The 27949-nt window shown below is 36.1% G+C and overlaps 1 protein-coding gene across 2 annotated transcripts in view; it reads right to left on the bottom strand.

The window, feature by feature from the left end:
- DACH2 (dachshund family transcription factor 2) overlaps positions 1–27949 on the bottom strand; it is a 288158-nt gene that overhangs the window by 71568 nt on the left and 188641 nt on the right. For both annotated transcript variants that reach the window (XM_035323846.1, XM_035323847.1), the window contains exon 3: positions 23816–23947. In XM_035323846.1, the coding sequence (XP_035179737.1) occupies positions 23816–23947 (132 nt within the window). The remainder of the gene's footprint in view (positions 1–23815; positions 23948–27949) is intronic.

Here is a 27949-nt window from a genome sequence, read left to right as displayed (position 1 = left end):
TTGTTTAGCTGAAGGAAATGCAAGTGATAAGCTCAGCTTCATTTTCCTGAAAATGCTGCTTCTCACCCTTCTTTGATTTTAGTAATTTACTTAAACTATATATTTTCTAGTAATCAACCTCCCCATTTCAAAACCAAAACCTAATTTTGGGGGGTGGTAGGGTGAGAAGATATATTTGTGAAAATTAAATTAGTGTCTTAGCTTTAGGAATTGAAAGATCTCAAGAAAGTAATCAAAGTTCAATTTGGTGACAGTTACTTTTCATTTGGTTTCAAATTCATTTTATCAGCCTTAAAACTGTATGGTCTACCTAAATGAAATCCATTCTGTCAGAGGTACCTTTGAATTGAACAATCACACTGTTTCAATCTATGTCTGTCATTTTATTTTTTGTTGTGATACATTTCTGAAAAATTGAACTCAAATTGTTAAAAGCAATACCATTTTCACTGTCCAATTTTATTCTGAAACTATTTTTAAGCACATTTTTCATGCTATTGGGCATATTAAATATAAGATCAGCTGCAAAGAAGTAATATTCAGTGCATTGCTATTTTGGCATTGATAATTTCAAAGTGCTTATCACCACTAATTTTGTAAATGTCCAACAAATAGTAGTCCTCTGAAATTTTTTGGCTTATCTAGAAACTCGGTATCCCTGAACTAACATGGGCCTATTTGCCAATACTCATTGCTCCAGTGTTTTCACATGTCCCGGGCTATTTGATTTTACCATCATCCTAATCTCACCTCAATACTGGAAAAGACAGTCAAGTATTTGGCCTACAAAGAATATCCTCAGCTGAAAACCCTTCAGCCTGCAAACTTTTTGTGAACTCTTTCCATGGTTTCCAGACTCCACTTCAATGTCTGAAGAAGAGAAGATTATGTTGAAGAAGAATTTTTCAACATCATCCTATAGAACAGCAAATCTCAACACCAACTGGAGGCTCAGCAGAGCCTGTAAATGTCTCAACAACATATAATAATCTCCAGGATGGAAAATACAGCTGATAGCTCTAGTAGTTTCATTATACACATGAGACTTTCATTTGCCAACAGAAGATCACATGCCAGTACAAGTGTCATTTTTAGACTTTATCCACTTAGGAATCCACTTTGCCAATAGTAAAAAAATCATGGCACCAAACCACTATGTATTCCCTGCCTGAAAATAACCTTTTGAATAATCATGACTCAACTAGAAGTCCACATGTCAGTCAGTTGTTGGCCAGATTCATTGACCAATAAATAATTGAGTAGTATGAATCAAGAGATATCCCACAGAGCTTCATCTATCTAAAATGTCTGCAAATTTAACTTGCCAAAGTAGAGTGAAACTCAGATTTCATTCCCTAAAGATAATACTTAAAAAACAAAACAAAACAAACAAAAACCAACAACAACACAGAGAGACACACTGGCCTGATAAAATTAATTTGATCCACAGTAGACTGAAATTTGGCCTTTTTGGAGGAATCAGAACTTTCAGAATTCAGATCATTGAACATGGAAAGTGAAGAGAAGTCATAATTTATAAACTGGGAATCTCCCTAGATTAAGGATAGAAAGGCACCATTTACACTACATTCCTGATTATCTGTCACTTTCCTGTCAGAAAAATGTAAGACTGTTTTGGGTCTGGATTATGACCTATTTAGCCCTATATTCTGTCCTTCACAGTGGCAATGAAAGATGTTACTTATGAAATCTACCTAAGTCTGTCCACTTTCTGAGGTCCCTTATTACCCCCAAATACTTTTTCATATTTTCAAAAAGGAATGAGATTTGTTTGTTTAGATCACACTTGAATGTTGGGTGATAAACCAGCCCCTAAAAGCATGGCATCCATCTGAAAATCTAAAGGAAAGATTTGCACTACATTTTAAGCTTTAATGCACTGATTTGTTAAGCTGTGTGTATTTGGCTGTATCAACTTCTGGATCATGCCCTAGAAGAAAGCCATGAAAGTGTGTAGGGTAAGATATTAAAACTCAAGAAATCCAGTGATGGCTTTACTGGTCTACTTCCAAAAACTTATCAAGTGGTTCAGCAGATGTAATTACTGCTTAGCCCTGCCAAAGCTTTGAAATGTGCCCATTAATTCAGCAATTCCCAATCTGTCCATCAGTCAGTCATACTTAAAAAATATGTCTGTCACAACTTAGGTGAAGTAATCTGTTGATAATTATACAATAAGAAGTCATCTGAAATTTGAATATGATTTCTAAACTTTCTGAGAAGTCTTAATGACAGCAAAATCAAAGTTTATTTCACAGCCATAAGGATACAAAATAACTTAGAATATCAGAGTATTTATTGGCAATTGATTTAAAGATTCAATTAAGTCCAGAAAGGTACTTTCTTTAGAAGATAAAAGCACAGATGCAGTATTCACTGACCTAACCATCTCCCCCATGCCATCAATTCCCTCTCTTTAAAATGAGCAAAGAAAAAGAAGCGTGTGGTAAATGCAATGACTTTTAAAGTTCCCAAATGGCAGTATATTCATTTAAACATGAAATACAAAACATATCTCAGTGTGTCAGCTAATGCACTACAAAAACATCCCATCAAAGATAGATTTAGCAAACTGAAGATTATATTTTTAGAAGTCTTGATACAAACTATCATATTAAATTCCATAAAAATATGCTAACATTCAAAAGCACTAAGTTAGCTACCCGTTCCCATTCTTCTCATTTCTTTTGTTGATTTGGTCATGCATAAATATCAATCAAAACAATTCACTTCTTGCCCATGAAGGAATGTGACAAAAATATCTGATAATTAATGAATGAAGTATTTGCTTCTTTGTTGCCTGCTATTTAACTGTGTGATAATACAATGAAGGGGAAACAAACAAACAAAGCAAATCAACAAAGAAAGCAAAGCTAGAAAGAAAACCAATAATAAGCCTGCAATCTTTACATCAGTAGTTAGATACTTATGGCTTCCTAAATGGAAATAGTCATGGTATTTCAGGAGGGAGGGACAATATAAATAAAGGAATAATGAGCATCAGAATGCATATAAACACAGTAACAGCTGCAGTCCATCTAGCTTAATACCTTGTCTCTGACAAAGCCAGAAGCAATACTTACTGAATGAATTTAACTCAGAGAAGCCTAGTGACAATTTCCCAGAATATTCTCCATCAATTTGTGCATTACGAACTTCCTGAAACAGAAGTACTTTCCTTAAATTTAAGAATTTTTACTAGATTTTTATTCTATTTAATTAAACTGCTGCCAATTTTCCGCCATCAACAGTATCCTGTAGCAAGGAGTTCCACAGCTTGTCTACGTACTTTCTGAAAAGCCACCTCATGTTACTGGGGCAGGGGGTAACTTGGTATTTGTTGCCTTGCTCTGATGTCTTCTAGTTTTTTTAGTGTATGCAATAATGAACAATAAATCCTTATTTTGCTTCTTCTATACTGTTTGTAGTATTATTATTGGAATTAGGGAGTTTAGAGTTAAAACCTAATTTTTCTTTTGGATCTACATCAATGTCAAAAGCGTGTGTAAACTCCTTCCTCAGAGCTATTAAGTGATCTCTATTCTCTGTTGCTTACTTCTTGCATGAACCTCAGCAAGTCTGAGCCTCTTGCTAGATAATATGCTTACATTCTTATTGGAAAGTTGGTTAAGGGAGGCTTCTGACAGCTCACCAAAAATGCTTTTGACATAAGAGGGCTCCCAAAAATCTGCACATATCATTATTTCAACAGACATGATGTTGGCAAACCCAAGAGAGGACAAGCTTTAAATGTTCAATACTACCTTGAAATGTAACCACAGGATTATGGTTCATTCTTGCACAAATGATCCTTGTGCATTCAGAATGATAATTGCTAACATTTTCAGTGATACATGAGACATTTTATTGCTTTTTATTTTTCTATAGAAAGGTAACGATACTGTACTAGAACATATCTCTTCTGGTTTATGACCATCAAGAAAAAAATGAAGTGTTTCCTACTGAAGGACCAAAGTCTGTCTTGAGAAACGTGTATTTCACAGAAGGAAATACAGCCAAATTTGGTCTGTCATGTTTTTATTACTGTCAATGATGCACAAGCCAGAAATAAAATAGCTTAACTTTCAGATCTTGAACACAGTTTGTAGGGCTGGCTGCCACAAATAATAAAATATACATTCCTCTAAACTCAACTGCAGCAAGCAAGCAAGGAACTAGGATTCATATTTTAGTGATGGCAATCATTGACACCTTCAGTCATCACAAGCCAATCACTTTGGGGTTGCTTTTTTAATTGCTTAGTATTTTTGCATATTTGAAAACTTACTGAAACAATCACAGAGATACATGTACTATTTATTTCTAATGTAAGTGCAACTAGCTAGAGGGTTTGGTTTGATTTTAGAGGCTTTGAGAACGTCTCGATCTCCACAGCAGATAGGTAGCACTACGGTTCAAGATCAGATGTTTGCAGTTTCAACAGTTTATGAACAGCTCAAGTTAACGATTGTGATATGCTGAGTTAATTTGTAATTATATGAGCAAATTATGTATTTATAATCTTTTAAATAGGAGATTAGTATTTTAATGCTAGAGGAACTCTGTGTAATATAAAGTATGGCTTTAAAGAATTAAATGCAGTCTGTGGTACTTCATACCTAAATATTTGTTCAATCTTCCAAACACCTACCAACTTGAAATGTCTACACAGAATTCAACAACACTGAAGATCTCATTAGAGAATGAGAGATTGCAAAAGGGATCATCATTTCATATTGAAGATGAATGATTGTATTAGTTTTCCGATGAGATTTACTGCCAGAAGCCTGTTTCCATGAAGAATCAGTAAGTATAGACACTAGCTCTTGCACAGCCTCAACAGTTGTGTCATCATGGGAACACTGGAAAGGTATATACTAATTCTGAAGATGCACATTTTCTTTTCTGTCTGGCATTTGATTCCTTGCACTGACTTATTACAGACTTCCAAAAAATTTATATTGCTGCCAAAACCAGGAGAGCCTGTGAGTAAACGTAACTCACATAAAAGGTCAGCAGTGAAATCCACGGTGTTTCATTTAATGTCAGTCTAAAATTAACAAGCAAAAAAATCTTGAACTTCATTAATAGCTGAGTCTGTGCTTCCTTAAGAACTCACTTTCATTTTTTCTTACAATAATAGCTTAATATTTTCCTACCACAGCATATAGACATCTTGTATGTTCAATCAATCTTTGATTTTCAGATTTCTCATTCATTAAACCTAGCTACTAGGTGCTCTCAGCTAATCTCTAGTGCAATTCTCCTCAACGGTATGTGAGAGCTTTGCATTAGTTTCTCCAAGGAGCAGGATCAAAACCCTAGACATGACCAACTGTGCCAAATAAGCTATTCAAAAAATACATCCTAAATTTGCTGCTGTGTAAAGGATACTCTAGGCCTTCAAATGAGCATTTTTCTGAGGTATACAAAGCTATTAACTATCATCAGTACAAACAACATTAAACTGCTGATATTAATACTAGATAAAGTGAATATATTTCTTAAGAGGAAAAAGTGAGAGGTTTTAGCAACAATATATAATAGCTCAGTGCAAAGCTGAACTTAACTAAGCTTGATGTTTTGGACAGGATTCATTTCTGCTTATAATATAAGTATGCACCACCTTGATTATCATTTAAAAAAATATTGACAGCTTGCCTTCTCATACCAATGCCTAGTAACAAATTCCAAATGTTTTGTCACATTTCTTGTGAGCAATGCCATCTGCCAGAGGTGGCATTTCATGGCTGTTTACCCTGACTCCCTCCAAGAATTCATCTGCCACTATCTAATGCTGCCTGAATAAAGGGGATTAAGACTCTGATGCAACAGAGACTATTGATAATTTGGTATAATTGGGAAGAAATGAAGATAAATGAGGTTGAGGATGGAGAGGCAATTAGTTGAGCTGCCTGTACAGCTGTGTTCTCGGCCTAGCTCCCCTGGCCTTTTCTTTGGTGAGGTATGTGCAAATTAAACATAATGACAAATACATTCTTCCCAGAACTCTTTAGTTTGGGAAGCTTGAAGATACGATTTTAACTTCTGAGGTTCGAGGCAGTGTTCAGTTTAAAAAAAAAAAGTCCTACTCACTGTTGAGCTTTTTACAGAGAACACAGTTTCTAATGGCATGCCTACAGCACATTCCCTGTTATTTCGAAACACCGTTCTTCACCTGCGAGTAGTACTGAGTACTTTTGCTGTTATTGTGGCTTTGCCCTGAAGGATGAAGGCTTCTACCCTCCTCAGTGTCAGAGAGAGTCTTGATCAATACACAGCTCAAAACATCTTTGATACTGAAATTTGGCGTCTCAGTCTGTAAATATCTATCCATTTAATTGGCCAAACAACACCCCCAAAGCATGATTCCCCTGATATGAGTATTCTTTAAAGTCTAGCTCCAAATACTGCAGCTGGATCTCCATTTTTGAATGTGCTGCCTTTTAAAAATACTGGTCAAAATGCCTGAAGTGAAATGTCTACAATACACATTTTATTCTATGAAAGACTGGAAGAGTGATAGATTTGTAGACATGAATATAATAGGAAGACAGCTACCCAGATATTAGCATTACTTCTAGGCTATATTATCTAGGCAAAACCAATAATCAAGCCTGAATACCTTGAAAGGTGTGAACATGGTCACACTACAAAACTCCAAATTAGAAAGAACAAATCTGTCATAGTAAGTAATCAGATCTTCCAAATATATTGAGATCCATTCATACATATACATACATATCTAAAAATATGCACTTGTATGGTTTAACATAAAAGTACAAAATATAAATTTGCCACAAGAAATGCCACTTTGTATTTTTGATTCTAACATAGTTCTTCATAAATGAGAAATAAAATCATGTTTAGAAAGAAAACCAGTATTTAGAGGCAGTTTTTGCTTACAGACCTGTTTCCCTAACTACAAGCCACGTATGAATTTTCTGCTTTCATATAAAGGTGGTTCTAACAGAATTAGGTCTTAGATGTAAGACTTCATATAAATTGCACTTTTTCCCACATCCAAATTGACTTCAACTCTTCTAAAAATCATTTTAGAGATTATTTGAACAATGCTCCTTACATAAAGACACATACAAGATCCTGCACATTGAAGGAATTTTGGTGAATTTTAGAAGAAGAATGTTAAATATTTTAAAAGAACAACAATGTAATAGATCTGTTTTGAAGCATGAATTTTAACATAGTTCCTTTGTACTGTAGAGCACAGTTCTTTGGCATATTTTTAAAGCTGAATTTGGCCCTTTTAATTCACAAAACTGCAAAGTACAGTGTCTCCTCCTGTTTTTTCATATCTGCAAAACCTTTCTCAGTCTCAACACTGCACTCTTTCCCACTACCCAGAGGTCAACTGAAATTTCAGTTAAGCCTTATCTAATGTACTTTTTCATTTTGGATTAGATTTCTACAAAAGACTAAAAATTGTTCACTTTTTTGTGAGGCAAACATGCCAGCAGAAAAGAAGAACATAACAAGTAGTTTATAATTAAGTTAAATCTACATTTAGTCTTACAGAAGCTGAAAATTTGGCTGAGGTAACTGTTCCTTTTTATAACCGAGGTTTTTAACATATAGTGCAGAATAGTGTTTTTTTTGTTGTTGTTGTTGTTGTTTTAAATTAGTCTTCAATATTCAAATTGCATAGATTACACCTTTAGTCCTTTACTGAAACCCTCCTCTCATTAACACTGTAAATGAGCAAAATTATTTGCTGCTCATCTTCTGGCTTGACACTTTATCAAAGTATTCCAAGCTAATCTTTAATCTTGTGAATGACCGTGTACACTGCACACATTACATACATCACAGGGAGCACAGCTTAGGCTTTCCACTGGGAACAAATGCCCCTGTCCAGGGTGGACAGACAATAGCAGCTCTTTCCAGCTCTGCTCTGCTTTCTCACACCTGCACCACAGCTGTGCACACTTACCGCCACTCGTGTTGGCAGCACTCATCTCCTGGGATCATACAGGGTTGAGTGCTCTCAAATAAGGCAAAAATACATGTCTCTGTGGGTGCTCCCGACGTGTGTCAGCACTGCTGTAGTCAGCAATGCCCAATCCAGCATTTTCTTTTTATTTTGCACTTGAGACAACTGTGCAAGACTTGCCTGATCTCTTTGCACCTTGGCATACCCCTTGTCCTTCACTCCCAGCAGTGGCGCTCGGTGCCCTGTGAGGAATAGCTGTTGGCTGAGGGCCACGCGGCCCGGCCAGGCAGCAGGGGAAAGGCCAGGGCAGGGTTCAGAAAGGGAAGATGCTGCAACACAGTGGGGAGACCAAAACCTGGAAAGTGACACTCCTAAGCACAGGCGAAAGGAGAATGAGGATCAGAACTGTTCCCTGACTGCAGTAGGTTACAGGACACTGAAGGCATGGGACTTTCAGTAACACGTCCATAAGCTACAAGGTAGCAAAAGGCAGCTTCTGAGCAAGCAAGTTAGGAAACTAAGGAAAGTCAAGTGGTAAAACAGAAATAAACAGAGGAAAAATCTCACCCTGTCATAAATAGGAGAAGGAGCTGAAAATGAAAAATACTCTATTTGTCATATTCATTATACTGTTTTCCCACTTCCATGTTAAAACATTCATGTACGTCCCCTTTCCCTCCCTTTCATGTAGATATTCCTCAGAGGTGGGTGCTAATTATCTGTCTATCAACATCCTCTCCCAAAACCATCACAGGTGAAATATTCACTACCTCAAGGGTTAAGTGAACCCCTTCCCGAGCAAATACTTTTATGTTTTTATAGAATCTCCTCTTGCTGTTTTTCAAATGCCTCAGTGTTATAGATGTATTACAAGGCTAAATATGAATTCTGCTCTACCTCTTCTCAATTTAAAAACTGAGACTCATAAAATTTAAGTATAAAAAAAGGGAAAAAAACAGCTGTTTCAAGTGCTAGAGTTATTTATTTGCACCCTACTTTTAAGTGATTGCCCATTTTCCTATTTCATAATGGTACTCTGCAGCAGTATTATATAATATTTCTAAAACAACAGCATTATGATAAAGTTAACTGTGATTTCTCAAAAATGAAACTGGAAAGCAAGAACAAGTATCAGAAAAGTATTTTCTACAATTAGTATCTTAGCCTACTAAAATATTATCAAAAATACTAATTGGTGCTCTTCATGTAAGCTTTTTAAAAATGGGTGTTGAAATTGTATACACCTGAAAAATGACACATAGGAAGTGGCTGGTAATGCTGTTCAAGGACCATCTAAAAACTGCAGGAAGTTCTTATTGAAAAAAAAAAAAAAAGAGTAAAAGCTGTTCCAGTCTATAAAAGTGACTTGAAAAGATGGAATCTGTGGCTTCCTCTAGTGTTTGCATAAAGAACTAACACATGGATATAATTGATAATGGAGGAAAAAAGCCACAGATTTCAACTGATCTTCAGAGCTCCCTGGTATTAAATGCCGAGAACAATATCAAAAGGATCCTCTCTCCAGCACTACTGGTGTCAAGGTTAATGAGCTAAAACTTGTTAAATTGATATTACCAAACTAATGACTTTTTTATAGTATATTGCATGTATTTTAACAGACAGGCTAATGTGGAATGTTGCTAGTCTTAATTGAATTAGAAGTTATTGCACGTGTACAATTAAGATAACTAAAAATGGAGGAGCTGGAGCTGTAAGGCAATTGTCTATTTAGTCCACGCAACTGTCACATACCTTGTGTATGACCACAAATACAGTTAAAATTTCAAATTCAGTCACTGAATTCAGAACACATTTGACTGCTAACATACAGAGAAGAGGAAATATTAGCATGTGCAAAGATAGTCTACTGACTGTCAGGAACACTTAAAAATCATTAATCTTGATCCCCATAAATTCCCTCTTTACTGATTAAAACACTGAATCAGAAAAACTCATGTAAACTATAGAGCCTCAGCTCTCGATGATGGAGCAAAAGACAAGCTCAGCAGCAGAAAGGGTAAGTGCCTTGTTCCAATACTGCTGTGACTCAGAGCTATTCGATAGTTCCAGTCAAGCGGAGAGTAAACAGACACTTTCTGCCAAGGTATCTTCTTCCATCAGTATCCCTCCTCTGCTGGCAAGTGATACAGCTTTTTACCAGCTGCAAAAACTTCTACTGTGTGCGCTAGAGGAATGTCTATCTGTAGGAGGATCTTCTATGTGCATTGTAAATAGAAGGATACTGAAAATAACCATTTTCTTTAAATATATATATATGCAAAAATAAAAAATAAAAAATTCAAATGCAACTTTTAAAGTAATAATTAAGGAATAAAAGTATTTAAATACTTTTGTACCAACCACACCATACATTAAGACAGAGAGTAAATAAATGCCAGGAATCTACATTCAAAATAGATAAACAGCAAGGAAAAAAAAAAAAAAAAAAAAAGATTTAATGAATGATGTTAAAAATGAAGGAGCTGATGGAAAATAAATGGCATTTGTAGATTATTAGATTTTGAAGGTGAAATGTTTTGTAACTGCACCAACCATTTATTTCAGTGCCACAACTGCATCTAATAAATAAAATATATTTTTAATCCAAACTGCAGATGGAACTATCTGAAGACTTGGATTTTGCATTCATGTAGTACAGGGGCGGGGTTTAGGCTGTAATTATTCAAGGCAGTTTCAAAGAACGAGGAGCTGTTAGTAAGTTGGATAGAAAATGAGCATCAGTCGCTAGCAATAGAACAATGCAAGTATTTCTTCTACAGACAGAATCATTGAGTTTAAATTCATTCAGGATCTTTAGGAATTATCTTCCTAGATATCAGATGCCTAAAAGTTCCAAATACCCTTCTGTTTACTTAATATTTTTCTATTAAAGTTCAATCTCTAACATAGAAACATTGTTTAATGTACAGTATATATATCCAGACACATTTGGTATTTATAAAAAAATAAATTAAAAAAAAAATAGTTACGCTAGGTACTCTAGCATTTCTAAAGGACTATTCTCCTTGGACCTAGAATTTTATAAAGTGGAATTAAGTTGGATTCAACTTCCAAAAAAGACCTACTTTGTCAAAATCAAGAATAAAAATAGAAGACATGCAGCAAATGAGGGGGAATATTTCTCAAGGATGAAATGCCAAAATCTCCCTTACATCAAATTCTTGGATAGAGTCAATCAGAAAACATGTCCATAAGAACAGTCTATCCTGCAAACACTTCTACTTATTATCTTTCCAATTTCCACCTGAAATATGAGAAAATAAATCAGTTTTACTAATATTATCTGCCTTACAGGCAAAGGGCAAAATGCAGCCTGTCCTGTCTCACAATACCAGTAACTGAATACAGAGATCAAACACAGACATGCTGGAAGTTTCGCAAGTCCCACAGATTATCTTTGTTTGCACCCTTGCAGTAGCCTGAGTATCTCCGTATAAAGAAGGAAGCTAGTCTCATTTTTACATTGTACAGATACAGAACAGACACAACAGAACAAGTCCTTCAGTTTTCTAGGTTTTAAATATCAATGCATGCTTGATCTTAAAGGCAAGCTCAACATTTATGTCTTGTCTTGGTGATGAAGTTCATGAATTTATAATGAGAGCAGAACAACTCTGCCACTGATTAAATGTCAAAAAAGGTTTTATTGTCAAATATACTGTAAATACAGAAGATATACAACAAAGACTATTAATTGCAGATAGCTCTGTACAGCTCAAAAAATGCACATGATCTAAACAGAAAATGTTGATTTTCATAATTTCAACTATCACTTTTATTCTACCTTCAGAATCTACCTTCAATCAACCATTATAGCATGAAATGGCCATTACAGCTATAAAATGACCAAACTCTGCTGAATGAAATGCTACACATTCAATGGCAGATGGAGCCTATACCATGAACATGCATAGCATTATTAATCTATCTACCCAACACTCTGGATCTTTATTAAAATTTATTTAAACTTTAAGCCAGAGGAGTGTGATGAGAACTGACCAGGGACCTAGAAAATTATCAGGATGAGGCACGTTCAAAATAGCAGGTTGTTTAATGTAGGGAGGGGACGAGGACGGATAGCAGGCTCACTAATGCTCTTCACTAGATAGAAGACGTGATAATACAAGGGAGAAAGCTGTTTTCCATACCTCCAGTGAACGGAACAAGAAGCGGCAAGGATGAGCCTGTAACAAGGAAGACTTGACATTTAGAAAAACAGCCACAATTGGTAATCCTATGAAGTTTCTAAAATAAAGCTGGACAACCACCTCTGTAAGACACGATGCTCACAAGGCTGAAAAGTCCTGTTTTCCCATGGCATTGAACACTGCAAACTGCAGTACAGACACCAACCCAAGGTTCAGGGGCAGCGTCAAACTGCACAGTGGAATGGCCCATCCTGAACTCACCCTGCCACAGCTCAGCTGCACCTACCACCTGAGCTGGATCTGCACGCCACAACATAACCTACCCCACAGCCTAGTTCCACAGCCCAGAATCCTACACAGGGTCTCCTCTTCACCTACAGCTGTAGGGAAAGCCCTAGCTATTCCTCTCTTCAGAAGCATTGCAGTTAGAAGAGAGAGAACCATTCTAAAATCATTAGGTGCATGCTTGCTGTGCTTGAGAAGATGAAACATCTGGAAAAAAAAAAAAAAGAAAAATCTGGCCATCTTAAACTACATACTAGTTACTTAGCAGATAAATAATATTGGTTACATTTCCAAGATAATAAACACCTTAAGACAACATTTGTAACATGGTAAAAATCCATAGCATTTTCCCTTTAGATCATGAACAAATGAGTAGTTTCAAGTGTGCGATACCAACACTTCATTTTTCTCCATGACTAAATGGACCAGGTTCTAATATTTTTCAGTGATCTAATTAATATAAATTATGCTCCTAAGAAATTAAGAATAAAAATTTAATTTGAGAAAAAGATGTTGCAGCCATAGAAGTTAAAGATTGCTAACATGCTCTGGTGACAAAAGTACATTTATTGTTGGTCAGACAAAACATTGTGGATCTTCCATAATTATAACTAGGATGATCTGATAAATTGCTACTGATTGCATACAGTGAGAGGGTTGGTGTGGTTTTTGTTTGGTTGGTTTTGGTGTTGTTTTTTTTTTTATTATTATTATTATTTATTATGGCGGTTTGTTGTTGTTTTTTCTTAAAAGAGCTAAAAACGCAGACTACCCACCTGTGTCTATTTTTAATTTGGTAATGTCTGTACTTGCTAAAATTCTACCAAAATGTCACTCACAGCTTTAGATTCCACCTTTTTTTTAAACAGAATATGGAGGAGAAAGCATAACCTATTATGCAAAACTGTCATATGCTTACTTTTAAAATCACAGAAATAAATGCATTATCCTGATTTTCTTATGAATCAAGACTTTAAGAAAGGAAAACAAAACTTGAATATAATTATTTAAAATAGCCAAGGTATTCTATAAAAAGGAATAAGGTTTTGATCTGCGTATGTCCTGTTCACCCATATAGTCCCTACTCCAGAACTAAGGTATGCCTCTCACTCTATGGGTAAAGGCAGAATTACTTGAGACCACTGTGACTTCTGTCTCATCAAATTCACAAATCAGCTAGACATTTAAACAGCACCAACTGTTGCAAGTAAAACTGCTAACGAATCTCAGCTGCAAAAATGTCAGTTCAGGGCACTCTGCAAAAATCTAGTGCTGAATCCTTAACTAAAAAAAAAAAAAAAAAAAAAATGTTTTTGGATTAATGCTACTCTTTTGAGTGCGAAAATATTCCAAATGATCACATTTCTTACCTCAAACATAAATTAAATGTATGTTAGGGGATTATTTTTTTTAATCTGATTAAAATTGTAATTCATGAGACTCCTGCTGTTGGCAGCTGCATCACTATCAGTGACATCCTTGGGGGACTCTCAGCATGTTGCCTGCATCAAAGGTAATATCCCAGTTTTCATCCTAACTTACACATGCCTTAACAAGAATAAGAATGTTCCAGACTTAAAAATGTAATTAAAATATTAGAGTACTTTTTATTGTTAAAATATCATTGATGTGAGATTGTAGTTCAGTGTCTAATATTAATAAGGGTAACTATCATCAGCATTTACTTTTCCTCTAATAGTGGAATTCCTTACATACTGGATTCCTTGCATCCATATGTACTGAAACTGGAAATTATAATGCATTGATTAAGCATATTAACAAACCATAGCGTTTAAACAAGTATGTTACATTATGCAAAATGATAGACAAGATTTTACTGAAAGAGTACATACAAGGACCTCCAACTCCCCAATAAAATTTAAAAATAAGATGTGTCTGACATACGGTACTTTACTATTATTGTTTGGTAGCACTACAGAAAACCTGAGGAGAAACAGGCACAATTTTGGCCTCCAAAATTACCTGAGTTCAGTTGATGGTTCCTGCTCTCAGGGCCAGTTTTGGTTTTATCCAACAATGATTTACAAAAAGGCATTTCAGAGATGTAGATCTGGAACCACATTTTTCTTTTTCCTTCCTTTTCCCGCTGCACCAAGAGCAGAAAGGCCTGCGGATGCCCCCTCACCCTAAGCCTGCCCATAGAGAGAGCAGCTCTGCTTCCAAAGGGCGGGATGGAACTCTTCACAACAGCCTGTCCTTCGGCACACACAGGGACCTCCTACAATGTCTGAACTGGAATGTTTTATCCTTTTGAAGTGCAGTGCATCCTGTCTGTATTGGTCTCAATACGAATTTCTACTGAAACTTCCAAACTTGGTACATCTGCTTGGTTAAGCATTGCTCCCTGCAGTGCCATGGAAGTTCCTTTGCCTTGCAGAAAAATGAGACCTGGTCATAACAAGAGCCACTTGAGCAACCCACTTTCCTTCTGCAGGTTGATATTAACGGCGAATACCTTCCACTACTAACAAATGTGAAAATTATAACCAAGGAAAAAATGTGGCCATTACTCTAGAGTGGCCAAAATGATTTATGACATCAAGACCTAGTGAAGAAGACTAATGCTCTGGAGAGACTGTGAGAGCTCAGGCTGCACTCACATGTTCTGTGCCCACTCCTAATTACTTCAGTTGTGACTGTAAAAGTGTTTTAACAGACAAAATTAATTATTTTGAATAATCCTTCTGAAATGTGATATGCATTTTAATTGTACGCACCCTGTCATTAATTAAAGTTCTCTACCTTTTGGTGCATTAATTCAGAGATCGTATCAGTGACAAAACAACAATTATAATAAGATTGTTTACCAAAATTAAAAATGAAGTGAAAAGGTTAATGTACTCCTGTGATATACTTAAAGCAATACTAAAATGTTTTCATTTGAGTTTTTACTAGAAATTATTTTTCCACTCTTTAAAATCAATCTCTTTGTTCCAGGAACACATTTCCTGTCAATAAAATGAAAAATGATATAGATTTAGGAGGATAGTGGTCTCAGCGTAGCATCTCTCATATTATTATTCCAGTATCATCTGTTACAAAGTAAGACCAATTCCCACATCTAATTACAAACAGGATTTCAGAGTCATTAAACAAAATACATTTCCATTAGTGCTGCTGTAAGAAGATAGGGGAAAAAAATGAAGATTAGTTCATGCTGCACCTCTGTTTTTCAAGCTTTGAAGATTTAGACCTCTGCACTCTGAGACTATAAATTTGTAAAGGATCTGAAAGGTGAGAGACATGTGAAAGCTCTCAATTCCATGCAGTTTGGCCATAACATTTGCATTTTGTCATTAGTTTATCTTTTGCTGCACTTAGTTCCGATCACAGATACAGCAGGAATCTAGAGAGGTTACGCTGTGTGCAGCCAGAGGTATTTTACTTAGGGTTAGGAAGCTTTTTGAATAGATATGAATCTTAATTTCTATATAAAGTTTGTTCCAGCAAAACTTAAAAACCATTGTAAGTCATTCTGTCTTTATAGGAGAGGGGAAAAAAAAAAAAAAAAGTACTTTATGCTCTGAATTAAAAGGAACAGCAGTTCTTAGGCTTCAAATAAGATAACAGCCAAAATATACTGAGGAAGCAGACTGTGTGGTATGGTGGTATGTTTAACTGTTGAAATATAAGCTTACAAGTATATATATTCTCCATTCATAACCATTTAGCAACATCTACTTGTAATGCATCTATGGAAAATATACACTTGAGAATTACCCACTCAAAAAGCATTCACACAACCCAGAGCTTAGACATTCAGTAAGAACTTTTCTAAAAAAAAGCCTACAGAACACCGAAATTTGCTTGGCCTTTAGGATGGTTTACATTTGCTGATTTGGTTAAAAGTTTATATAAATACCAATTACTTTTATCATGTGTAAAATAAGCATCAAAAATCTGAAAAAAAAAAAAAAACTCTCAAAGAGAAAGATGCATCAGTTACAGAGAAAAACACAGAGAATGTCATTTTCAAAAGTTGTTCAAAGTTGTAATTATTTTTAAAACTACAGCCAGAATTACTTCGCATTTCTCAGAGCTTGGTGTCAGTCGATCTAAGATATAAATATTAGCTGATGAATCGGCATTTGTGTGAATCATATATATATCTATTATGAAGTATTTATATGTATTTTAAATCAATAAGAATACTCTTTTAAAAGTCAATTAAAGTGCTCATCTGAAACGGGACCTTAAAACTGTCTGCAAACAAGAAACAAATTCATTTTTGCACTGCACTGAAACTGTGATTCATTAAAGCCTCCTAAAATTCTTGGTATGAAATCCTGTCCAGTGGTGGGGAGCAGAAGCTATCCACTGATATTCACGCACCCCAACCCAAGCGACAAAAAAAAAACTTGCCAAAGAAATAGACATGTGTACATCCTTTTTTCTAGACTACACATACAGAGACTGGGGGCTCAGGATAGCTAAGAGGGCTCATGAAAGCGGTCACCATTAAGAAGAAATGGAATAGAACACAGCAAAATGCGAACAAGGTACAATTGAACCCAGAAAACAGGTTATCACTTCCCAACTAATGTTGAGGAGCTGTATCTTAAAACAGAAAACAGCACAACTAGCTTTTCCTCTCGAGTTATCAGTCTCTGGCTCCAGGAAGGTTCCACTCAGATTTCCTGCTGGGAATTAATTGCTCTGTACCAGTCAGCAGCCATGGGCATTTTCTGACAAGCAGCAAATTGGTAAAGCTTTTCAAGCCCTCAGTATATGTCAACGTTTGAGCTCCTTCACTCCATTTTCACTGGAAAAGAAAGCCTACAACGTCTTAAAAACCACTTGCAAGTGAGTTCAGGAAACTTCCAAGAAGCTTATACCTCCAAACCAGTGTGTGGAAGAGCATTGTGAAAGCCACGTGGTTTCATTGATACGTGAATCTTACTTCAAATATTATGGCCTCGGGACAAACATTCTTAGGCAGAGCTTGTCCCTACAACCAGTCACCTACGGGGCCATACATGCCTTCGTTAGACAGAGAAGCCTCACCCACACGTCAGCCTGCCGTGCTGAGAGCTAGCCCTGAACAAGCAATGCCGTGTTCAGGGGCTTCACGAGGTGTTTGCATGAGTGTGGAGGTCCTGCTGCAACCTTCAGCCCCCTCCCCCCCCGGAGAAACATCCCCGAGCAGCGAGCTGAACAGGAGCCATGATGAGCTTTGTGCTCCCTCCTGATCTTCAGAAGAGCTCCTGAGCTGCCTCAGCATGGCACTGAGCACCACTGCACATCTCCCAGCTGTGTAACACCATGCCACAAGCCTTTCTCACATGCATCTTAAGGAAAAAGGCACATCAAAAATGTTATCCCCTCTTCTACCAACCCTACCCATCACAGTGCTTGACCCATTTGTGATCAATGGCCGGGGACTGGCAGCTCACTTCACTGCTCAGGGCTAGGCGGACCTATCGGTTCGCTGCGTGTCATTCCCAACGTTCAGCACGAGAAGCAAGCATCCTCACACTTCACACAAAGCAGGTACGCGTCTACAGAAATAGCACCAATGTCTCCATTTGTAGGATGAAATGGTTTAATATATCTGCTGTGTCTGGAGTTGAATAGCTTTTGGATGAGAAGGTATAGAAAACAAAATGTATTAACTCTTGTTTATTTCAAAACTGTACATACTCCTCCTGGCAAAAGGGCAATTAAAGAAAATGAAATGTGTGCTTGACAAGCTTTTTATCAGATTCTAAAAATATTAATAGTAGTTTTGACTGGTTATATTTTTAAAATGGCATGAAGGTTTTGTGTTCTTTAAATAAAATGATCATCTTTGAAACAATAGCTCTCTGCTCATGTTACACAAACGACACTTACTTTAACAACAGGAAAAATGACTTTATGAAGTCTGCACGGCAGTCAAGGATTAAAAAATCTGTTCTCCGGTCTTGTCATTTTTACTCTTACAATAAAATAACAGCCTCGGCATCCTGCTTTTTAGAATAAAAGACCTACCTCTTTTGACTTTTCAAGCACTTGAAAATTTTTAAAGAGGAAAACTAAAAAAATGCTGACCGTGTAATAGCTGGGTATTCATGGTGGGTGGAGAACATGAAAGGTTACAATATGGATCTGTGCCTACGCGTTTCTTTTCAACTTGAGCAGCATCCTCCTGCTTCTGCTAACTCGGCAATCATACAGCTGACAGATTTCTGGGTTTTCTAAATAATGCATGGGATTTTCTTTTAACATGTCAGTGCAAAAGTATCAATTCTGCCCCTGTGTCGTTTGTGATGCTGATTTTCCTTGACAGCATTCCATTAAACCAATGAGTTTTTTCCCTCCTGATGGTTCCTTAAATATTCCTCTGAGTGATGTATTTGTGGTTTTTTAAACAGATTGTGAAGGATGTTTGCATTTATGAGAAAACTGCATGGCAGGTACTGAAGGGAAAAAGGATAAAAAGATAACACTTTTTTTTCTATGAGGAGTTTTTTCTCTGATCCTCATATGCCAAAAGCTAGGGTGTTTTTCCTTTATTTTCTGCCTAACTTAGCTCCTTGTCTGAAAATTAAGCAACAACACTCTACATACAGAATAACATTTTGACTTCCTAAGGAAATACCGCTGAAACACTTAGTACTGTTTGATATCTCTCTTGGGAAAGCAAAACACATTTATTAAATCATGCATGTTAACTCCAAAAGCCAACAGAAGGAAACAACTGCCTTATTCTTTGCATTGAGGTTTTGTACAAACACATATTGTCACGGATTACTTTGCACTGATCCTTCTTTGCTTATGCAGCTTGGTAAGACAGTGTTGAAGGATGTTCAGGTAATATCACCAATACTGTACTTTGCAATCTACCTTTCACATTCCTGTTCTACCACACACTTGTACAAAAAAAAAAAAAAAAAAGGCTCTGATTTCAAATAAGTTTCAAATTTCCCCAGGCAATTAGGTGCTCATTTCCAGAATCCACTTCAGCTAATATTCGTATTGCATGATGATGAAACAGAAGATCTTTGTAAACACTTCTGTGCAACCAGAGAAGTTTTGTTTTGTTCATCTTATTTCTGCAGAACAACAAAATTGATTGCGTGGCTGGGCTTTGAGCAACCTACAGGCATATCCAGATACCTGGCTTCAGCTGCCAGCTTCAGACTCTTGATCTCACTCAGTTTCCAAAGAGGAATACGAATGCCACACCATTCTGTATTATCAGGCAGGCTTCACAACACGACTTGCCTTAGCTATGGCAATCCCCTGGCCTCAGGGCAGTGTCCAGCTGCACAGTGAGTGCCATCAGCAGACTCTCACCTCTGAGGACTTGCATGGAGTAACCAAAAAGGAGGAACAGGATTATGAATGGGTTATGGCCACCAGGAATGTGAGATTTCAGAGGGAATCTTCAAATCTTCCAGAGACCCAACTACTTCCACGTCCCCAACTACAGGGCTCTCTCAGGTCAGCCTTCTTTCATAGATTCTACACGGGGACAGAGATAGCCAGCCACAAGGAACAGCTACCACAGATGAGCTGGACTGTGGGGCTAGCGAACCTACAGTTCCGGATTAAACATGAGATTTCTTCAGCTGCCTGAGAAGTTTGTTTCAACACTTCATATGATGAGTAGGAAGGTGCAAAAAATCTCTCTCTTCTGAAGAGAGAGGGGAAGGAGGACATTAACATTCAGATGTCTAACAACGTTCTTCCCAGCCCTGAACTAATGAATTAGTTCAAATAAAAAAAAAGGAGGTAATTTTTTTTTATTTTGAAGGTACATTTTTTCAAGGCTTCTGTGTTGTATCTTGCAGCTCTTTTTTGTTTCTTTGTTTTGTTTTAAATCACTTATTTACAGTACTAACCTCTGCTATTATCAAGATTACTGCAATATCAGAAAAGGAGATAGGACCTGATGGCAAAAACATAGCAGATGGACTAGAAGCAAAAATGTGGCACATTTCCTCCACACTTCCTTAGACACTTTTAAAATCCAGTTCCACACCTGTATCTGTTAGAGGACAATACAATAGCCGAAGGATTATAGCCAGTGATCCTGAGTTAAGAGTTCAGATTTTAAATTGATAGCCTGAATTCTGGTTTCAGATACAAAAAATCTTTTTTCAGATCCAGAAAATTGCTATCATATGCACACAAAGAGAGAATGAAACTGCCAAGAGACATTCTAGGCATTATTAAAGAAACACATCTAAAATGATCTCATACTGACTTCAACAATGAATATGACAAGAAGTTCTCACCACTTTTTGATTATACTAATGACCTGTATACAATGACACACTTCTGAAATATCAGTCAATGAGGTTTCAGTACTTATTACTAAACAATTACATTGTTTATCCAAAAAAAAAAAAAAAAAAAAAAAACACCAGCAAAACAGACTATTCCACTTATCTATCAGACTATTGGAAAGAGAAGGTAGGCACACATCCTGAAGTGAAATATTTAGTGCTGCTTTAACTTACTCTCTCCAAAGGAAGTCAGTGTGTAACTCTGAGGTTAAAAAAATAAATAAAATAAAAATCTTTATAGTTGTTTTTTAAAGTAAACCCACAACCCTTCAAGTCTTTGTTACAGTAAAAAGAAAAAGCAAAGCAAAGCAAAGGTCCTCTGCTCTGTATAACTATATTTCTGATTTGACAGCTACAATTATAATCATTCAGACATCTATTTCCCACAAACTCTCCACAACCATAACCTTTAGTGATTAATTATAAAGTTCCAGGAGCAACAGTACACAGACTAATTTCCTAAAACAATAAAAGACAGAATTTCTCATTTGGAGCTAAATGAAACACGAACAGGTTGTTATTCATGCTGAAATCTAGATGCAGAGTCATGTTGCAGCCATTACAGAAGCTATTAAACACAACCTCAAATCAAAGAAACTGTAGGTCTCCTAAAATAAAATGTTATCCTCACTTACGAGGCTTCTGACTCCTTTGTTGTTTCTTTTTTCCTCTTCTTAGTAACAAAAATTTCAAAATTCAATTTTCTTTCTCATTCTGCATTCCCATTTTACTTTTAATAGTCATTTAAAGTACAACGGTCTAGAGCAAAACAAACATTTGGTAAAGCTTTCATGCACACAGAATTACTGGGCTGTTCTCTTTATAATGAATCAAAGTTTTGAAGTGTATATCAACTTGTAAACAGAATGCAGACTCTCTTCAGGCCCTACCCTATTCTCCAATGAGTTTCTACAGTGAATATTTGATAATTCCTCAGCTATTTTGTACAGTGAAATAAGATGATTTTAGTTAAGCTGTACATTTATTTATGGTTTTCCTTTTTGACAAGTCCTGTTGTACCTGCTTAGTGTAAACCTTTAAAAAAAAAAAAAGACCTTCCAAAGAAAGAGATAAACTAAGCATCACAAAAATGATCCTACTGCATTGCAGATAATAAAAAATGGGAAAATGATAATAAGTATATTAGTAGTAGTCCTTTTTGTTAAGAACTTATTTCTCCTTCTGCAAGCAATATTGGAACTTGATCCAGAGAATCTGCTCTTGGTAGTTTTACTGAATTAGGCAATGAAAAAGGTAAAGAATTGGGAAAAGATCTTTACATAACTGATATCATATCTATATCCTTGGGTCCCAATGTAACTTCAGTTAAAGTCAGTGGGAATTTTTCCAAATATTTAAATTGGTATTGAGTCAGTTCTGTAACTCATTGAATTGCTAAACTGCAGAGAACTTTAATTTAGTATGCATGCTCTTGATGTATTTTAGAAAGGCTGGTACGATACTCCCCATAAAACCTGTCAATGTACCTAAAATAATATTATTACTGTGCTGCAGACTCTCCCCATAATAAGAAAACAAATTTTGCCATAACAGAAAACGCACCAAAAACCATGAACATTGAAATTAGCGAGCTTTGTACAGCAGCTTTAAAAAACCTTCATACTAATTCTGCATCTTTTCCATTTGAAGCCTCCCTGCTTTTTGGTAGGAATTTTATCTTCAGTCATAATTCTTAGCATTCAGTGAAACTTCATAATTCCTTTTGAACTATACACAAACTACAAGAGTAATAAGAACTAAGTATGCTTTTTCAGTGTTATTTTTCTGAATTCAATATGCACTAATTGATTAGGGTCTGAGAGGTGAATAAGAAATACGTATTCTACATAATAGAAAGCTGGGGAAGGGTTTAATGCATGAATTAGAATCCAGATTTTTTCAATACAGATGAGTACACAAAATTAGCAAAAGGCAATACCACTTTTGGAAAGACTGCTTTGTGCATAATTTGTCATGAATTCAAAGTTATTCCTTTAGAAAAATGAGTCTAAGACCTCCCAGCTGCTGCTTTATTGGTCTAATAAATTACCATTTTGATGGTACAATGCATATACACTATCCAACCAAGCAAACTGTTCGAGTGCCTTCGTCTTTAGAGACACGTGTGATTTCAGATATGTGTGAATGCCTATGGGAGATCTGAATGCAATGAGGAATCGACAATGCCTCTGTTGTTGAATTGGTAATGAAAACAAAGGATGTGTGCAAGTTTCCAAAACGTAAAGAGTGTATTGTAGGATTATTTGTGTCAAAAAGAGCAAGTCCAGCTGAACCCGCCCTTATTGTAATAGGTATCCAGCAGCTTCCTGACACAAAACAGCTCTATCTTATTCAAGGTTCTCTACACTATCCAAGTAAAATCTCTTCTATTCACCTGAAAAGAACATTAGAGTAAACAAAGAAGATACTCTCTTCAAAAGATCCATTTCTGACTTAAACTTTGAACCTTATTCTTGTGAAGCTGGGCTTCAGGGAGTGTTGTTCAAGTCCACGCTAACATTTCTAACAGCATAGACTGAACTTGTGTTTAGTATCAGTGCCTTCTTCCCAAGGTCACTCAAGCCAGATAGGCCATAACAAATGTTTATTGTGACTCCTTCATAGCTGTAGTTGCAAATATCCATTCAAGGAAAGAAAAAAATGCAGAAAAGCCAGAAAGCTCGTAATTTAGCATTCCCTACTTCACCTTCCTCCAGTGAACTGTGGTGACTCATACTCAGCTCCAACAACCTGGTATTTTGGAAACTTTCCATAATTTACAGGAAAACACTAGACTCAACTGTATTATTGCCAAAAGAGAAACATTTTGTTACTACAAATATATTTAAAGAATGGTTTAAAATGCCTGTGTCCTTACCTAGCAATCTCTCGCCACTATTATTTCAAAAAACTAATGAAGATGGCTGGTAGGAGGAAAATTGGAGGAATTGGAGCAGTGATTTTGTTTTGATACTGACAGAGGAAAGATTACAAAATAAAAAAACACAAGAGTTTGAGATAGATTTTGATTTTGTTTCCAATGGATAAGAACAGGTTAGACCTCCCCTACAGTTCACGTGCACAGGATTACTTACCTGCATTAGAGTTGAGTTCTTCATTTTCTGATTCTGTTCCATTTTGACTTCCACTTCCATGGAGGCTATTCATTGCCATTAGTTTCATTTTCTGTAACTTCATAGCCTCTGCCATGGCAGCTGCTGTCAGTCCTGGAAAAATAAAAATATATTAAATGTATCCAATGATACAATACAGCACTGAAAATTATGAAGAACAAGACAATTCCTTTCATTAAGTCACAATTTCAATACAGATTCTTATTCTATAGTGTTATCATGAACATTATTTTCAAGTCATTTGGGTTATTCCAGTACAGCATTCTAAAGATTTTTTCCCTAATTCTTTTGTGTTTCTCTTTCTTTTTCCACATGTATTGTGTAAAGAAATATTTAATGTTATTCCTTTTGATTATATTTTTAAATATCATTTCCTGTCACTTTGATCACTTTGGCACTTTGATCACTGTCTGTTCGACGTAGCTGCTAAAAATTTCCAAGTATATTAGTAAGATGCAGTATTTCTTAATTTCAAAAGCTGGAAGCCAATTAATGTAGAAAAAATCAATGTTGTACTATTCTATATAAAAATATTTCTCTAAAATTTTTTGATTCAGATTATCATTATTGCTACTGGAAAATATGACACTGGAAACGCTACAAAAGTACAATGTAAGTAATTACAAACCCAATCGCACCTTAAAGAGACCAATAACACCATCAAAAATATACAGAATTAATAGGGGTAGTGGTAGGAGATTTTCAAGTGACTAAAAACCAATTAACTTCCAATAGTAAAAGAGAAGGAGTACAGTCAGGTTACAGGCTACCATCATCATTACCATGTAATTGTTTTTCTTTTTTTTTTTTTTTTTTTTTTTTTAATAGATTTCCCCATGTCTTTATTTCATGACAGTAAACTTTTCAAGTTTCATCATTTTCTATTGGTCATTTAAGAGATCACAGACAGTATCTGTTCTTCCAGACAGCATCAAATTACTTTTAGTCTGGGCAAGATGTTCCTGAAAATCTGTTGTCTGAAGATCATCTGTCCCACAGAAAAATACCGGGGAAAAAGACATGTAACCCCAAAAGATCTCTACAGGTGTAATTGTTTATTTATTCAGTTATGGATTAAACAGGTTTTACTATCTTCCTCTCAGTAAATAATGACTTGCTTTTTCATTTCCTACAAAGGAAGCTAAATGCTTCATCTCAGCTATCCTGTAATTGACTGTGCAATAGGTCCACAAACACACTGAATTGCATTTACCAAAAACCATAATTTCTTTGCTTGGTAGTGCATGTTGTATTTACCCACTAACAGATATATCAAAACAGAATTATATAATCTGTTATTTATGAAAAGTATTGCTGAGACATTAGATACTGATTAAAGTGAACTAATAATTTTCATATCCTCTACCACCACACATCCATAAATGAAAATATTTTATTTTAAAAGCTACTATGAATTTGACATTTAGATTAGCTGTGCTGCTGCTATAATAGGCTTCACAAAAGTTCTCATTATTTTAATATGACCTAAGTGAGCAAGCAATCAAAAGACTCCAAATGCATGGGGGGGAGGTGTGTGTATTATCATCATACACGGCTACAGCAATCCTGTAAACTTCACTGAAGATATCCCTCATTAATATCAGTAAGTTGGAGATGATAGGTTATGAGATGGAAGTAATACAAGCCGTCCAGTCATCCTGTCCTCCTCCTTCCATCTTGACTAAGAGTCTCCACATTCACACTAATAACCTGCAGTTGCGCACTCCTGTAATCCGAAAGCACTGGTGCCAGATATAATAAGTATTATCTACACTATCTATGCATTCGTTTCACTGTTCTGTCACTGACACATTAAAAATTATATTGATTTCTTTCTTAATATGTACTACCTACAAACATACAAAAGCAGAGTCCAGAAAACACCACCACAATTTCCTTTCTTAGATCACTTAAGCCCTCACTTCGTGCAGAGGATTGCCATACCAGAACAGTATTCACATTTTTCTTAAAAAATATATTTTTTAACATCCTTTGAAGTTCTTTTGCAAATGCTACAGGCTTCTTATCAGGCAAATATCAAACCCTGATGTTTAGACTTCTGTTTTTACAAATTCTCTGATGGACACCACTTACATTTAATCCATCAAAGAAATAATACATCTTAAATGATAAAACTGTTGACACTTTCAGAAGAAGATGAAATACTCTATAAGCTTTTCCACCTTTTTTTTTAGTGAAAGGAAGTGTGATGGATCTTTGAGTGGTTTTTGAATTATTTTCAGGAAGTTCAAGAAAGAAGTATCATTACAAGTCTTCTGAGGAATTTGCTATTTTCAGGATTTTCATAAGCCTGCACCATTTGCATGCCTACCTGCACTTTTGCTCCTTATCCCAATTCCAGGTTTTGAGGTACAGCCATCACCAAAGCACTTTCAGAACTTATACCCACTCACAGCTGGTTTCTTTTCACTTTATACTTCTAATCCACTTGCAAAGAATTCACATTTATTTTAAAGGCTACAAAAATAAAGAGTCTGAACATGGATTTTTTTTATTGTAACATTTTATCACTTATATGTGATATATATCCACACACATGGATGAACCAACAGTCCAGGTTTTTCATCTGGGTTAGTATTTATACAGAGTCTTGATACTGTAAGTCCCAAACTCAATTTAAATATAGAAATGAATACAGAAACTATTCATAAGGACATAAACAGGGAACAGAAAGTGACTGCAAGTCTTTAATACAGTGTCCAGTGAAAAGATATTGCAAAAAAATTATCCAGGGCCCTGTAGAAAAAAAAATAATCTTCTGAACAGTTGCATCAGAAGCATAATGAAGATAGAAAGGTTAGTGAGGAACAAACGGAAAGGAATAAACACAGTCCCAAAATCACCACAATGCTGCCTGCAGAAATTAAAAGTAATTATTGTCAGGCATTTTTGAGCTCCCTAACCAGACACAGCTGCCATAAGGACAAAAGCCAAAAAACAGTGATGTCTCAGAAATCTATGCCGTGCCATCTGCCACACCAAAGTCACTCTACTTCAGCATTAGAAGTTTGAAGAGCGAAGCACAGTCCTAATGTACGGAGCATGACAGCCTGAAGATCCTGAGCAGGTGGGCATACAGTTAAAGCAGATACAGCTAATACTATCTCTAAACTCAATATCAGCAATGTCTTCACTCTACCATTCTGTGTTCCCCAGTCTGTGTCATTTTGTGTTTGAATTGTGATACAGTAAAAGCCCCAGAATCTTACCGTATGAGGCACTAAACACACTGTACTAATTCTTCAACATTTCTGAAAGATAATAAAACTGAGACTAACACAAATGGTTTCAGCAGTAAGGGTGTACTACTGATTGAAAGGATGGAAGAAAACGTACAGCAAATCACCCATTGGCATAATCTTCAATTAGGATGACTGCTGAGGCTAACGTTACTGAAGCTGCTATGTAATTTAACTATTAATAAGAACCCTTTATATAACTGATTCAGCTCCAGCTAGCTGTGGCAAAGAGGGTTATTCTTCAACTGACTTATCTTAAAATCTACAAAGAATTGAAGAATCATTTCCATCCTGTTGGATGAGTCATTATCAGCAGCAGAATCTCACTTAAGAGTACCTCACTTTGAAAAATGGACCTGGAAACTGCTGCAATGTATACATCTATCCCTCTACTTTCACCTTAAAAAAGGATCACTAGGAAAACTGACATGCTGGATTACATACTTCAAAGATTTCAGTTTTTTCTCTCCATTTACGCTTGAAATTTCTCTTCCTTTAGCTGTTTTCTCCCAGCTGTGATCAATCACTAAACACCCAGGAAATAAACTGTGTACCACTTATTGTCAAATACATACAGCTCCTACAATGCTAGCAAAAAATAAAAATAAAAAAACACGAGTCTCACCACTGTTGCAATGATTTGTTTTCAAACCTCCAGCAACCACGTGGCTGCCGGAGCTGCTCCTGCCAGCAGTGGCCTGCAGCCTGCCCACTGCCTTGGCCGAAGGGCAGCGGCTCCTTGAGGAGCTGGTGGGGATCTCACAGACATCACCACTGCTGCAGACATCTCAGAGCCACATTCTGGGTCAGCTGTCTATATATGAATCTTGATTAC

Source organism: Oxyura jamaicensis, chromosome 4, assembly GCF_011077185.1.
Source record: "Oxyura jamaicensis isolate SHBP4307 breed ruddy duck chromosome 4, BPBGC_Ojam_1.0, whole genome shotgun sequence".
NCBI classification, from domain to species: domain Eukaryota; kingdom Metazoa; phylum Chordata; class Aves; order Anseriformes; family Anatidae; genus Oxyura; species Oxyura jamaicensis.
The sequence above is the reverse complement of the archived record's forward strand: the minus strand, read 5'-3'. Positions and strand labels throughout refer to the sequence as shown.